The sequence below is a fragment of the Cydia strobilella genome, chromosome 6, assembly GCF_947568885.1.
Source record: "Cydia strobilella chromosome 6, ilCydStro3.1, whole genome shotgun sequence".
Taxonomy (NCBI): domain Eukaryota; kingdom Metazoa; phylum Arthropoda; class Insecta; order Lepidoptera; family Tortricidae; genus Cydia; species Cydia strobilella.
This window is the reverse complement of record NC_086046.1, coordinates 17,351,300-17,367,969: the sequence shown is the minus strand read 5'-3', so window position 1 is coordinate 17,367,969 and position 16,670 is coordinate 17,351,300. Positions and strand designations below refer to the sequence as shown.

Below are 16,670 nucleotides of genomic sequence, written 5' to 3'. Positions count from 1 at the left end.
AATTATGTGACGAAACCATACACTTTTAGGGATAAGTCAGTGACTAAGAGGACAGAACTCCAGGCGGCTGCTGATGCTGCATTAAGAAAAGCCTATTGCAATGCTTCCATCGAAGGCACGATAATCAGTAGTGAGACTAGTGCGAGAGCCTTTATCTACTCTTCTTCGTTTGTGATTTTCTCGGTCGAACTTATTTTTCCATTCTCCGCCAAGATTAGTTTTATAGGTATTTTTGACACCTACATAATAACAATTTCAGAAAGAAGACTATTACAAGAAGACTGGCGTCCGCGTCCTGGTAATGTGTTTTGGAGCCACCGACACCAGTCTCATCAGCGGTCAGAAGCTGGGATCGCTCGACAAGAATATGGCCGGCGAAAACATCTCCAGCATTATTTATGAATCCCATGTACAACGGTACGTATCTTGAGCAGTGTACTTGCCGTAGCACCAAGTGGCGAGTCGGGCAATATAAGTCAGGGGGCCTAGCTAACATGACAATCGTTGATAGAAATCGCCAATCGAAACTTAAATAATGTGTGGAAATAGTCACGTGAACGTGACTATTCGTAGCATCTGTCATCCCCATAATTTTTTTCTATTTGTTTGGCGTTTATCTATGTACTATTATCATCTTGGCTAGGTACCGTACCATTTATGAGTACTATCTGGGGCCCGTTTATCAAAAGCTTGTAGCTTGTAATACAAGTGGAAGTCGCTTTTTGACAGCTTTTGTTAGAAAGGGACTTCCACTTGTATTACAAGCTACAAGCTTTTGATAGACGAGCCCTTGCACTACTGTTGCTAGTCCCGCTCCATAAGGCCGCGCAAGTGCGAAAGAGATTGCAATGATTGAGATGATTGAAAGTTGTTAGCTGCTCCGGATTTACTAATGCGATTACAATATGAATGTGTGAGAGAAATTTCAATGCTTATTATTGTCATGAAAAAATTATAAACCAATGCGAATAGATTATTTATTATACTTTTTACTGAACGCTGTTTTGTATGGAGTTACAAATTGCTAAAGGGTCCTCCACACTCGTGCGCGAATCGCGGCGCGAAGCCGCGAACGCGAGTGTGAAGTATAGTTAGCTAGTCAGCGAAATCAACTCCCCACTCGCGTTCGCGTCTTCGCGCCGCGTAATCTGGAGCGGGCTTTAGAAAAAACCAGTGCAAAAGACAAGTGCGGGTCGGACTCGCCCACCGCACCGAGGGTGCCGTACAGATGTAACTTATTTTTTAGTTCTAGTTCTAGGTCAACGGGAAGTACTCTATATATTTAAATTACCCTGAGAGTGTAGATATACAGGGCGATCAATCCAAATAGGTGAGTATGGAAAAGACAGTAACTATGAGAGATAACGAAATCTGTTCTTAGGAACCATGGCGTCGATTTTAGATTTAATAATAATGACATTCAAACCTTTTTTTAAACTCATACATAACCGGGAATCGAACCTGGTCAATATTCTTTATGTAATCGCGTAAACAAATACTGTTTGTATAATGATCCTGAAAGTATAAGGTTATGTATGAAAGATTAAAAAAAAAATTGAATGCCATTATTATTAAATCTAAAATCGAAGCCATGGTGCCTAAGAATAGATGTCGCTATCTCTCATAGTTTCTGCCTTTCCCTACTGACCCATTTGGATTGATCACCCTGTATACGTTTTACGTTAACTTAGAAGTTTGATTTTTCACAGCTTAAAAGGAGATAATAAGGGTCTTGAATCTTGACAGACAAACGCACGGATAACAAAGTGGTCCTATAAGAGTTCAGTTTTTTTCTTTTGACGTACGGAACCCTAAAAAGGCAATTTTTGTCACAATAAAATGAATTTCGTATTGAAATCTTTGAAAATCGAACTTTAATTTACCCGAGACTAATTATTCGGTCCCTTGCGCTTTTCTTAATGTACATTAATAAGGGATTATACTGCAATTTTCTGCCACCAGAGTGCAGCACTAGCCTTTTTAGTCAACCATAGAGTAACTTATACATACTACCTTTAACAGGTTTTTATTTATTATTTATTTATTTGTTTTATTTTATTTAATATTTAAATCAGGCAACAAGGCCCATATTACAAATACCTTATAGACTAACATACATGTATGTATTATTATATAAACTTAAAACTAAACACTATTTATGCGACAAAACAGCGTGGCTCCGTTGAATCGGCTGCATGCGGCTGCTCTTGTATTTGCGGCTGTTTTTGACAAGTTTTCAGAGAGAAGTATAATAAAATATGACATGGATGCATCAAGGCGGTTTGTTTACAGAGGATCTACCGGGAAACGCGAATCCGCAATTTTTGCCTCTTTATCGCTCGAAAATGCAAGAGTGATATATACTAGTGACAGAGATGTTAGATAACGAAATTTCGATTTCGACCCTCAGATTGTGGTAGTGGCGCCCCCTACCTAGAGTTTCGCGTAATATTCCCTATTGATAAATAACTAGAGTTAGACCAAGAAAAGTCTGCAGAGATTTTGACAACACACGCAGTGCCAGTGTTATTTATACGTCATAATTTCATAGAAGTTTGACGTTTAAATTAACAGCCGCACTGCGTGTGGTCTCAAAATCTCTGCAGACTTTTCTTGGTTTAACTCTACACCTATTTAAGTCATAATTATGTTTACTCAATCAAAACGACGTATACGCAAAAACGGTCAGGATTCGCAATTAGCAGCACCAGCACCTAAAAAACTTATAGTTTTTAAAAGAAATACTGTTTATAAAATTAATAGCACATATGGTTTCTCAATTACCTACTGATCATAATTATAATAAATAACAAGTAAAACAAACAGTGTTTTCTAAAAATGAATTTACACCACCTCAATAAGTATATACTGAAGGATTCCTCACCTCACAATGGTATACATAAAAAAATACTTTGAGACAATTTCATTTCATTTCATAGTAAACAATTAATTGTGAGGGATATTTTATGCCATCGCATCAGTAGAGCCGGAGCAGCCCTCGTATAAAGCGATTAAGTCCGCACTGGTCCGCACAGTGTGCACATTTACATGTTATTTTAGCTGCCTCTACTGGAGGTCCTCTATGATTGGCCCTTGTATCGTATGATGCTTACTGAAAGCGACACCGTTTATTGAATTTGCACATCTGTTTACAGGATGGAATCAGCAGCCCAGGGTGTGATTGATGCGTACAAAAAAGGCTCCAGTGGCAGCACCTGGATCGCAACCCGGGACCTCCCCGCTATGGACATTACTGACAACGTCAATAGGGCATATGAGATCTTGGGCGAACATATGTGACCGCTGGTACAGTCACCTGCAAAATATTTTACACAATGAAGGCCGCAAAAATATCTGCCACGATCTTATTTGTAGAGCCATAAAAGCATATTTTTGCGGTCTTCGACGAGTAACATATTATTGCAGGTGACTGTCTAGCGAGCTGCAAAATTGCATGGACAACATTATGAATGGAAATCACTCATAAACTGGCCATGCCCTTTTGCAGCTGGGTCTACATGTAGATAGGCAAGCAAATTCAGTAAGGTTTGTTAATTATATTTACTTAGTTGAATGAAGTGTATAAATCGGGAAAGTTGAAAGCGACACACGGAGGTTACAGAGGGTTTTAAGTTAGTTATTGAATTATCATAATAAATACATACATAGTTTATAAGTTCAAGTTTTGTTTCTTTTCATCACACTCGCTCAGTAAATGTGGAATTGCACGCAGGCTTAGCGGGAACTATAAAAAAAGCGTTTTCTCTAGAGAGTTATGGCGGGCAGGCGGCTCTTCTGCTCGTTTGCTGACTATCACATAAAATTAAAAAAATCCTTGCTGTATCGCAATGCTGATACGTTGTGCGAGGAAGCCGCCGCTCTTCGGTCACCAGTCACGTCAATCAGACACTTTGCAATTTCTGAAAACAACTTGTGCGCGCTGGGACCCCATGGACCTAGAGTTTCAACTCCAAATGGAACGAAATGACACTAATAATTAGGTATTTACCGATAGGTTTAGGAATAGAGTTAGACCAAGCTAAGTTGGCAGCCATTATGATAGCCCAGACGGCGCAAGTGTTATTCAAACGTCATAAGTAATCTCATAGAATTTTGACGTTTAAAATAACACATGCGCCGTCTGGGCTATCAAAATAGCTGCTTACTTAGCTTGGTCTAACTCTAGACTAGATATAGGTAATCAAATCATCGTGATACCTACAGTACAATATTGTGAATTGTATACTATAAATTCTTATCTGCGGTTATTAAATTTGTACAGCAAATGGCCAGGTCGTGATGAGTGATAAGTTGATAACAATGAGGTAAGGCATGTTACTTATATACTTGGGTACAACATAATATATATCCATACTAATATTATAAATGCGAAAGTGTGTCTGTCTGTCTTTCTGTCTGTCTGTTACCTCTTCACGCTTAAACCGCTGAACGGATTTAGTTTAAATCCATACTATATAACAATGAAAGTTGCACCTATAGTTAAAAAGAAGTAAGAGCGAATCGCCTAGCGTGGTGCGGACATGTATTTAATGCAGAGGGATGAAAGTCATGTGACGAGAAAGGTATTACGAATGAATGTGGAGGGAAGTAACGGGAGAGGAAAACCGAGGAAAAGATGGATGGACTGGAGATGATATGAAACGAACGCGAATGAATGATGAGATGACGGGCGAGAGAGAGGTATGGAAGAAAAAGACATGCTGCGCCGACCCCAAATGAATGGGATAAGGACAAGCGAATAATGATGATATAATATTATAAATGCGAAAGTGTGTCCGTCTGGCTGTCTGTTTGTCTTTCTGTCTGTCAGTTACCTCTTCACGCTTAAACCGCTGAACGGATTTAGTTTAAATTTGGCATATAGATAGTTTGAGTCCCGGGAAAGGACATCGGATAGTTTTTATGTCAGAAGTCATCCCTAAAGAGGGTGAAAAGGGGGGTGGAAATGAAAAAAATAACGACTTGCCTGTTAGGGTTCATCCATTAATTACGTCACACAAATTTCGAGGTTTTTTGACCCCGCCCCACTCCTTGTCACACTTGGTCACATTTGGCAAACCACTCCCCCCTGGTGTGACGTCACATTTTTTCAATTAAATCGGCAAATCGAATTAAGTATTATTAATATTTTATCAAAATATTTTTGACAAAAGAAATATTAGTAATTATATAACCCAAAACAGATTAGGAAAGAAAATTAAATGATTAAAAACGATTACCGTTCAAAAAACAATATAAATTTTGGTCTTAAATGGATTTGTTGTACAATTTCCATTCTGATAATTAACTCCCCATTCCATAAATAACGACGATATGTTTACCTAAATTGTTAATTGAAAGTGGTCAAAGAATACTACTGAAGTTTATAATTTGCCGTTTTAGGGTTCCGTATCCAAAGGGTAAAAACGGGAGCCTATTACTAAGACTCCTCTGTCCGTCTGTCTGTCACCAGGATGTATCTCATGAACCGTGATAGCTAGACAGTTGAAATTTTCACAGATGATGTATTTCTGTTGCCGCTATAACAACAAATACTAAAAAGTACGGAACCCTCGGTGGGCGAGTCCGACTCGCACTTGTCCGGTTTTTTAATGCACATATGTATTTTACTTTTCTCGTATTCGAAATAAAAAGTAGTGTTTAACACGGGTGAAAGGCACCATTTCAGTCTCGGCCTCAATACTGCGTTCGAGCACCAAACTACCCCGACAGAAATGGGTGCCTTTCATCCCTTGGTTAACAATCTACTATAGATTCGTGGAAGGGCATCTCGGTACATTCGGCAACATTGACTAGTCAAAAGAAAATTTTGCGGAAAATTTCCGACTGCTACTGGAAAGCTCCACACTTCGGAACTCTATTTCGGTAAATTGATATCGTTATTATTTTGTAATTTCTCATTTCAAGTATCTCGTGTAATGTAAATTTAACATTCTCTTGCTTTCGACTCGCACTTGCTTAAATTCATCAATCAGGCGCAGGATGGTATAAATGCATCATCCGCGCATTCAGCAGCAGTTCGTAGAGCGGCGCACACGCAGCATGGGCAGCATGGCGTACGATTTGAACGGCAAGGTCGCGCTTGTGACGGGCGCCGCTAACGGCGTGGGCGCGGGGATAGTGAGGCTATTGCTGGCTGAAGGAGTGAAGGTAGGTTGTGTGAGGAGACCCGTGCTTTGTCAAAAATCGCTTTAGCAAAAAATGGCTATTGGAGACCCTTAATTAAAGACCTATTCAACGATACCCCACACCATTGGGACAGACGGACGGACGGACGGATAAAGGTTCTTAGTTGACTACGGATCTCTAAAAATTGCCTCGAAACGCACATACCTTTATTAGCGTCATGCGGCCGCATATCAAATCCAATAGGATTAAATAGATAACGAGTTGACCATTTGCAAGGCTCGGCTGACCTGCTTTAAGGCTCAGTTTCATTGGTCGATAGGGTCGATCCATGCAAGGTGCGAGAGATTTCCATTACGCATGCCAAGAGGCCCACATTCGGGGAACCGTTTACTTAGGCAGACGAGATTTTCCATAACGTATGCTATTATGAGATTCACTACTTATACAAATACAAATAGTTTATTTTGGTTTAACATTATGATTTATTACACTTTACATAAAAGGCTGGAGTCTCCCATTAAGTAAAACAATACTTATCGATACAATGCCTGCGGGCAGTTACCACTTGCTGTATCTCAACCGAGTTATCGACCAATGAAACTGATCCTTGGGTTAGGTAAATCTGAGGTAACTAAATAAAAAAAAAATACTTATAAATTAACAAAATTAGCTTGCTCCGAGCGCATTTATCATCGTCTTCACGCACCTTCTAACGACACCTAGCGGCGCTGCGACGACAACTGCTATACCGCCCCTTCGCGCCCATCTTGTCTCATTCATTCGCCTCGATATACGGCACGATAAACACGTTACTCGTTACATTTCAAATCTAAGCTTATATAAAGCCACTTTTCGTAATAAACGAATTTTATAAATTTTACAATAAACGTCTTTATTGAATGGACCCTGGAAAACCACCGAATCCTGCACACATCGGTTTTTCCCTAATCGCATTTTGCCTCGAGTTGTGTTTTGGCATTTGTCACATGCGCTAATATGTATGGCAGGATTCTATCTTGGGGGTAATTCACCTTAAAGCAATTACTTTCTAAGGCTCAAGTTGCATAAACATCATCTTCATAACAGGGCCAACACCTTGCATTTTGCCTATTAATCTGGCATTTTAAGTTTAAAAATTAATCTTTAAAAAAAGGAAAACCGACTTCAAACGGGAAAAAATAAAATACTATCTCGTTTTATATGCGCTAGCAAACTGATACGTTTGAAGTCGGTACCCTGGTATAGTTTGATAAGAACAAACGAACCAGTATTGTAACTATTTAGCTTGGCACCGACTTGAAACGTATCAGTTTGCTAGCGCATATAAAACGAGATAATATTTTATTTTTTCCCGTTGGAAGTCGGTTTTACCTTTTTTTTTAAAGATTAATTTTATTTTTCAATTTTTAGTGTTTCTTCATATGTCTGGTCAAACTGTCACTAAAAATGTTTGCACTTCGGGTAAGTTTCAAGGTTTGAGGAGTTGGAGCTCATGGAACCCATCATCAGAACTAGACCTTAATACAAATGTTCCTTCAGAACTTACTTGTGTTTAACAAATATAATGAAGAGGACTTAAATCGCCAAAATTGAAATATGCGTTGTTAAAGAGTCCCGTTCTGGTCATCATCAGTAGTTCCACTTCATCAAATGCTACTGTTTTGGATGAGTGCTTGGTTTGTTGATGAAAATACTAAAACTGGTATATGTATGCCTATAAGATTTGAAGGGTTCCCTGGATTCCTAATGGATCCCTTTATCAAAACTGGGTTTTTACAAAAGCGGGACCAACTAGGGACTATATACATTCAAACAAAAAAAAAATCCAAATCGCCTCAGAAATGACGGAGATTTGAGATAACACATACAAAAAAAAACGGTCGAATTGATAACCTCCTCCTTTTTTGAAGTCGGTTAAAAATACTTAATTTCTCATGTTCTGAAAGAGGGTCATTGTTGTTCTAAAAGGTGTGCAGAAAATAATACGTGTCTGCACTAGAGCATTTTACGTTCGATGTACGATTTTTTAAATTTTTTTACGATAAGCAATTGAAATTTTAGTTTTAATGGATGGACTCCATTCCATAAATGACGATACTTTTGCCTAAATTGTTAACTGAAAGTACCCTTAAGAAATACTATAAAAAATTATACTTGGTTATGTTTAAAAAAAACACATGCATTTTACTTTCCTCGTATTCGAAATGAAAAGTATAGTGTAACTCGGGTGAAAGGCATCATTTCTGCCTCGGCCTATTGACGCTCTCACTGCGTTCGAGCGCCAAAATACCTCGGCAGACATGAGTGCCTTTCATCCCTTGGTAATCTACTATTACACAGCACGTCGCGATTCTGGACATCGATGAGACTAGAGGGACTGCGTTCCAAAACGAGTTAAACGCTGAATATGGCGCCAATAAGAGCAAGTTCTACCAGTGCGATGTCACGAACGACGATCAGCTGTTCGCGGCGTTTCAGTCCGTCGTAGCGGGCCATGGGGGCCTCGACCTGGTAGTAAACAATGCTGGCATCATGAACGATGCCCCGCACGTGTATAAGAAAGAAATTTCGATTAACGTGGTAAGTCCTGTTTGAGTTGCTCATTGTCGGTAGGTAGGTATAAACTCAAGCGAGAATTCATAAATAACCGAATACCTCAATGTGAGTCGAATTGGCGTTCCTCAGGTCCGACTATGGTTGACTGTGGTTAAAGGGTTGTGGTTAAAAGCTGCGTGTGGTTAAATGCACCAACGACTTAAAATCACACATTCAATGACTATACTAACAATAATATATATAACTTAACACCACATAACTATGACTATTTTAATATGACTTAAAATCTAATAGGTAGGAATCCGAACTAAATCAAATGACAGCTTATTGTGGTTTTAGTGGACCTTTTTGAGCGCCATATCGACCAGCATTGATCTATTGTAGGGGCATTCCACGAGAATGTCCCTTACGAAATGCTTTTGCCTTGTATGGCAGTTAATTCAATGAAATCCTTAAAGCTCGAGAATATACTGCCAATTTGTTAGCAGTCATGAAATATTACCAGACCCAATATCATTTTCTCAGCCTTTTCAGAACTAAGGGACATTCTCGTGGAATGCACCTGTAGCGGCCCTTTAAAGTTCATTACTAATGCCCGTTGACTCTAGGAATTTCCATATTCTTTGGGACGTTATGCTCTGTACCTCATAGGGTTTCGTCGTAAGGTACGTGCCGCCCTAAGTAAATAGGTTCCTCTTTTTGACATTAGTGGTCCGCAGGTAGAGAACGTGCATTGCATTGCAGTCTCCTGGCAGAACTTGCATGTCGCGTCTTGTATCTTTCCAATTAGAAACATGTGTTTGATCAACTTGCAGTGTCCCGTCAGTATTCTTGTCACTGCGCATGATAGATCAAAAAAAAATACTCTTAATTCGTAGTTTTCTTACTAAATATCAATTTATAACACACATGTCATACAAAATAAAACATTACAAAGATTTATTTTATTTGGAGGCTATACGGCAGGATGTTTCGTCATTATTACGGAAAGCCAAGCCTCCGAAAAGGAATTTGCCTAGAGATGAATTGGCCGCGTTGAAAACGTTACGCGATGATCCAGACCTTACTATTCTTCGAGCGGATAAGGGAAATGCGACAGTTGTACTTAATACTTCAGATTATAACCAGAAAATTAGGGAATTATTAGCGGATACTACAACCTACAAACATGTAAAGACGGACCCGACTATGAAAGTATTGAAAACCACTAAAGAACTAATTAGTGATTACTCGGACAGCCTTGATCTGAATGTTGCAAGTTTAGTTCCTGACTGCCCCGTGCCTCCAAAGTTGTATGGGTTGCCAAAAATACACAAACCTAGTGCCCCACTACGTCCCATAGTGAGCCAGATAGATGCTCCCACATATAAATTGGCTCAGTACCTCGCGGGAGCCCTCTCAGCATTACGTGGTAACACTAGCACGCATACAAAGGATTCTTACCATTTCATCGGTGAGATTAAAGACCTAACATTGACTGATGATGAGATCATGGTCAGTTTTGACGTCCAGTCGCTATTTACAAGCCTACCGGTACAAGACTGCATTGAAATTGTCAAGAAGAGGTTATGTGAGCAGAACATGTCAGAGGAATATGCTAAGCTGTTGGAACATTGCCTTACATCTGGCTACTTGCTATGGAATGGTGAATTCTACCTTCAAGTCGACGGCGTGGCCATGGGGTCTCCGGTGTCTCCAGTAGTCGCTGACATCTTTATGGAGGACTTCGAGGAGAGGGCACTCTCATTGGCTCCTGTGCGACCGAAGATATTTAAAAGATACGTAGATGACACTTTTACTATACTTCCAAAAAGTAGTGTTTCAACTTTCTTGGATCACCTAAATTCCATCCATAGCAAAATAAAATTTACTATGGAGTTGGAAAAAGACTGTTCTCTCCCCTTCTTAGATGTATTGGTAAAAAGAAATCCTGATAACACCCTAGGTCGCACTGTGTATAGGAAACCTACTCATACTGATAGGTACTTAAATGGCAAATCGCATCACCATCCCAGTCAACTTGTTACAGTAGGCAAATCTTTGTTTCAGAGAGCCCAGAGGATATGTGATGACCAGCATCTGGCCGCGGAGCTCCAGCATGCCAGGCGCGCGCTCCAGGCAAACGAGCTCAGGATACCGCGGGTCAACCAGAGGTCCCACATTAAGATCCCCACAGTTGAGCGCAGGCCTGCCATTCTGCCTTTTGTCAGGGGGGTCACGGACAGGATCAGCCACATCTTGAAGCGTGCTTCTATAAAAACATATTTCAAGCCAATGAAGAAGATGTCACAATTCCTGAGGCCTGTAAAATGCAATACCCCTCTACAGACTGCAGGAGTGTACAGGCTGGACTGTGAGTGTGGCCTATCATATGTCGGGCAGACGAAACGGAGCATTTCCACTCGGGTGAAGGAACACATAGCTGATGTCAAGCACCGTCGACCTAGGTCTGCTGTCTGTGAGCATGTCATGGATAAAGCCAATCACTCAATCAAGTTTGATAAGCCTCTGGTTCTTGCCAAGGAGAAGCGTTACATACCCAGAATGCTGCGCGAGGCCATTGAGATTAAGAAATATCCAAACTTTAATAGGGAAGATGGCTTTTCTCTACCACCAGCTTGGGATCCTGTAGTCCACCTGATAAAGGAACAAGCGAGACATAGACTGTGAGACCGTAGTGTTGGATGATGCTGGACATTCTGATGTTTTGAAAAGATGTGTCCCGCCGAGTTTGTTGCCGGTCCCATATTGGGATACCCTCCTACAATTTAGGAGGGAATTAAATCTTCTCGGGTCCGTGGTGTAGGGTTGGAGCCGGCATAGTTTATTTTTATCGCGTATATATATATATCTTTACTTGAAAAATAATTATAGTGTATAACTAGCCTTATGAACCGATTTTGCATGTACAACCAGCCTTAAAGTTTGTAGTCTATGATTGTTCATTATTTTAGTATGTGGGTATTTTTGCATTTTGTAATTTTTCCTCAGTCACCCGTTGACCACGAACGCTGTAAAGAGTTCGAAACGTCGGGATGTATTATAAATTCAATATACGCGATATAATCCGTTTTCATAGTTTTATTTCATGAGTAACTATCGCGGTAACCGAAGACAATATCATTACAAAGATCTTAACCTAAACTAGAACCTAACAAACACAAAAACTATTCACAAAATGCGCCCCGCGCCCCTCCAGATGCAAAGGAGCCCATCACGCTCGCCGCGTTGCCACGTTGAACAGCGATGGACAACCTTTGCAAAAGGAACGACCACTCTCCCGCAACCGTCTGCCCACCTCCCCAATAAAAGTCTTGGCTTCAGCACACCAACAGCCAGTGGTTACTTACCTACGCTCCAAGAAACCCATTGGTTCGAACCTACGACCACGTAATTCTCAGGCTGCCAGCGCTTCTTGTTATTGTCTGTTAGCTGTCGTTATTCAAACTTATTTACATGATATACCTGCTTCCAGACTGCTCTGATCACCAGCACCTTGAAAGCCCTAGAGCTGATGCGCACAGATGAAGGAGGGAAAGGAGGCACCGTTATCAACATAGGTTCTGGCGCCGGCCTTTGCCAGATGTCTCTCATGCCCATTTACTTTGCCACCAAGGCGGCTGTTATCCAGTTCAGCAACTGTATAGGTGTATGTATTTTTTTAATAAAAGTGTAGTTTTTCTACAAACTAGGTAACTGTAAATGCTTCGTGACACTGTAGGCTCTTGATCCGCTGCCACCTAGAAAGAGGGCCGCAGGGCACCACCGGCCTTATTGGCACTCGCTTCCCGCAGCTGTGTGACGAAACCATAAATTTTGGAGAATAAGGCGGCAGGTGTTTAAGAAGACAGAATTCCCGACTGCTGCTGACGCTACACTTGGAGAAACCTATTGCAACGCTTTCTCGAAGTCACGATAATCAGTGGTGAGACTAATTATATATATCCTCTCCAAATGTATAGTCTCTGCTCTCCCTTTTTCTCCTCTTCTTAGTTTGTATTTAATTTCTTTTTTGTAAGTAGGGGTAAAATTTTACATAGTGGGTATAACTCGCTATAATCATTACACATATTTTTTATTCTACTGTTAACTAAATACTTAACTAATATACTTAACTAATGTAATGTTTTCAGTCTAACTTATTTTTCCATTCTCCGCCAAGACTAGTTTTATAGGTATTTTTGACACCCACATATATAATAACAATTTCAGAAAGAGGACTATTACAATAAGACTGGCGTCCGCGTCCTGGTAATGTGTTTTGGAATCACCGACACCAGTCTCCTCAGCGGTCAGAAGCTGGGTTCCCTCGACAAGAATATAGCCGGCGAAAACATCTGCAGCTATCTTAAACAATCCCATGTACAACGGTACGTACCTTAAGCACTGTACTTGCCGTAGCACCAAGTGGCGAGTCGGGCAATATATGTCAGGGGGCCTAGCTAAGGTGACAATCGTTGATAGAAAAGGCCAATCGAAACTTAAATAATGTGTGGAAATAAAATAGTCACGTGACCTTTCGTAGCATCTGTCATCCGCATACATTTATTCTATTTGTTTGGCGTTTAAGTAACTTAAGTAAGTAAGTAAATCTTTTATTCTGCCTAAAATGTGGTGCATAAGTTGGTTATGTACATGAAACACAGGAATCACACATTTTACCAGCAACTGGCATGCAAAATAACACAAAAAATAATATAAAATAACAATAAAGAACAAAAGAAACCTAAAATATAAAACAGAATCTAACATACTACAACTAGATGTTTATATACAATGTCAATAAAATCTTTATAAATATGGTCATAAAATTGAGTTACATACATGCTTAACTTCAATAATAAAATCAAGATTTATAACTCGTAATCAGAGTAATCATTAACAGACAGACAGAGTAGAAGCATTCTTGTAGGAGCCATATTTTTAGTTTAGTTTTAAATAAGTTAAGTGGTAATTCTTTGATGTCATCATGCAATTGATAATAAATACTAACTGACATACAATAAGCGTTTTTCCCATACAATTGCGTCTTTTTAGGCGGAATTACAAGACGATTTGTGTACCTTGTATTAAATTCACATAAGTACGTCCTTTTTTTACTAAAAAGGTCTGGGTGAGGTTAACAAATTACAAATAAACAAACTTCGTAGATGTACATGTCAACAGTTTTAAATCTCTAAATAAAAGAACGGCTTACAAGATGTTAGGATATCTAATATCTATGTTACAAATGGCCCTTACACATTTTTTTTGGCTATCCATGCCTGTCCCGTGAAGGAGAGATCGAAAATTTTAAATATCAAATTAAATGCATAGAAAACATCCAAACTCAGGACCAAAAAATACATATTATTTATACCATTGTGAGGGATCTTTCATGCAATCGCATCAGTAGAGCCGGAGCAGCCCACGTAAGCGATTAGGTATGCGAGTACGCACTGGTCCGCACAGTGTGCACATTTCCTTACGTTATTTTGGGGTCCCTTTGTTTGACATAATTCATAAAGGCATAATGTAATGATTGTCAGATTATTATCTATACATATAATAATGCGAAAGAGGGTCGAAAGTCTGTACTTGGAAAATATTCGAAAAAACTCTAAACTAAACTATCTTGATAACTATATCATTTAAGCTACTAGTTTTAATTTTCTACTAGGGTGCGTTTAGCACGGTGCTATGTTTTCTCGGTTCTTCTGTATGGAGTAGAATCGTGGACACTGACCAAGAATATGTGTAAACGCTTGGAGGCTTTCGAAATGTGGGTGTACAGAAGAATCCTGAAAATATCATGGACGGATAGAGTAACTAACGAAAGAGTGCTGCAGTTAGTAAATAAAGAGGCCGAGGTTTTAAAAATATGAACTCCTTCAACTCATTATCCAAGGAAAGATCCAAGGTAAAAGATCATCCGGACAAAGACGTAACTCATGGCTCAAAGATCTCCGAACGTGGTTCAAACAGAGCACACGCTCGTTATTCCGCGCGGCTGCGTCTAAAGTTCGTATAGCCCTCATGATAGCCGACCTCCGGTAGGAGATGGCACTGGAAGAAGAAGAAGTTTTAAGTTAGGTATCGTTTTCGTATAAATCGGGTATGCCGAATTCATTTATGATATCGAAATGACACAATTCCGGACTAAAAACACAAAAAATAAAAATAAAAAACTTTTTTTAAATTCCTCTTCACGGTTGAACCGCTGAACCAATTTAGTTTAAATTTGCTATAGAGATAGTTTGAGTCCCAGGGAAGAGCATAGGATAGCTTTAATCTCAAAAATCATCCCTTAAGGGTGTGAAAAGGGAGGTAGAAATTTGTATGGGGATTCAATAACCGTTAAACCGATTTAGATTAATAGCGGAAGCCGCTCGACCCCAATTTCAAAGGAATACCGCAAATCGATGTACAGGTTAGCCGTTTGGCACACGCATACTAGAGATGGAAACAAAATTTTTGACCCGCAGTTCCTAAAAAAGTTTCGCTGGGGGAGTGGTAAAACATTTTTTTGTATGGAAAAAAAAATCCAAAACCTATCGAATGTGGTATCATACGAAAGGGCTTTTTGAGGCGATTCTAAAAATATATCACATCATTACATTTCGGGCATTTTTTTTTTAAACAAAATATTTGCCATGGACATGATTTGGATAGGTACAGTCAAGGACGTAAAAATACAAAAGTGGTACTGCATCGTTCGATATACACCTACTACTCTATGTCGTTTAAATTACGCCAAAAATTGGAATAAGGGCAAAAAAAAGCTATTGATTTTGGAGTGTAGTTTTATTTAGTGGTACCTAATTGTAAAAGTATTTGATCTGGACTACAGTCCTCTAGCGTATCCATCTGTCAACTTTACTTCAAGTTCCGTCTCCAGGGAGGGAAATTAGGGGTGAATTCTACGCAGGCGAAGCCGCAGGCACAGCTAGTTAGTCATAATTCTGAGACCGTTAACTTTTTAGGATTTTCGTAAGGTTATCTTTCATATACATAGATAGGTTAGGTTTGTTTTATGGCAATCCTGAAGTTACGCCTTTCTGAGAAAAACCAAATTATGACTAACGAAAATGTGGAAAAACAATACATTATGATTTAAAACTTTATGGGAAACAATAGAGACCCTGTTATTTTAGATGTCTGCTCTTGAATTCCTCTATGATTGGCTCTTGTATTGTATGATGCTTACTGAAAGCGACACCGTTTATTGAATTTGCCCATCTGTTTACAGGGTGGAATCAGCAGCCCAGGGTGTGATCGATGCGTACAAGAAAGGCTCCAGTGGCAGCACCTGGATCGCAACACGGGACCTCCCCGTTATGGACATTACTGACAACGTCAATAGGGCATATGAGATCTTGGGCGAACATATGTTGGGTGAACAGTGAACAGTTGCATAACTGTTGTTAAAAGAGGCAAATTCACAAAAGCCACCGCTTCGTCTAATTTCTCCACAAGTGATTTCATTCAACTCTGACCTACCACATTTATATGGGTGCTTGCCTGAAATAAAATCAATTTATTTATTTTATTTTATTATATGTGACCAGTGTGACCACATGTAGGTACAGAGAGCTGCAAATTGTATGGACACATTATTTACTTTAAACTCAATAAATGTACCTATGGCTCCGCCATTTTGTGCATAAAGTAAAATTTCACTCACACAAATTTTTTTTTTCAGAGCGAATATTTCCGAAAATATTACGTTTATTAAAAAATGGTTCTTGAAGACCCATATTCGTTTTAAGACCTATCCAATGACACCCCACACTATAGGGTTGAAGAGAAAAAAAATCATCTCCACTTTTCGATCATGGAAAGGTCCATGACCATGGGTTCAAAAAAATACGAAAAAAAAGTCGTGAAAGTAAAGCGTAAACTATAGCGAACCTGATCGGTTAAATGAATGAATGAATGAATATTCTTTATTTCGGACCATGTCCATATACAATTGAATAACATGT

At 39.4% G+C, this 16,670-nt stretch overlaps 2 protein-coding genes across 4 annotated transcripts in view; one reads left to right on the top strand and one right to left on the bottom strand.

The window, feature by feature from the left end:
• Positions 1–16,670, bottom strand: part of LOC134742445 (FACT complex subunit spt16) — a 261,308-nt gene that overhangs the window by 131,522 nt on the left and 113,116 nt on the right. The window lies entirely within an intron of this gene.
• LOC134742464 (15-hydroxyprostaglandin dehydrogenase [NAD(+)]-like) overlaps positions 1–16,670 on the top strand; it is a 102,246-nt gene that overhangs the window by 9,555 nt on the left and 76,021 nt on the right. Inside the window, exons 1-5 of one of the 3 annotated variants that reach the window (XM_063675642.1) lie at positions 6,039–6,171; positions 8,491–8,730; positions 12,182–12,355; positions 12,919–13,076; positions 15,935–16,517. The exons of 1 other annotated variant lie outside the window; for it this stretch is intronic. In XM_063675642.1, coding sequence (XP_063531712.1) covers positions 6,064–6,171; positions 8,491–8,730; positions 12,182–12,355; positions 12,919–13,076; positions 15,935–16,091 — 837 coding nt within the window. In that variant the 5' untranslated portion in view covers positions 6,039–6,063 and the 3' untranslated portion in view covers positions 16,092–16,517. Of the gene's footprint in view, positions 1–259; positions 418–3,155; positions 3,354–6,038; positions 6,172–8,490; positions 8,731–12,181; positions 12,356–12,918; positions 13,077–15,934; positions 16,518–16,670 lie in introns of those variants that run through there. One more of the 3 variants, XM_063675643.1, reaches the window with a different exon arrangement.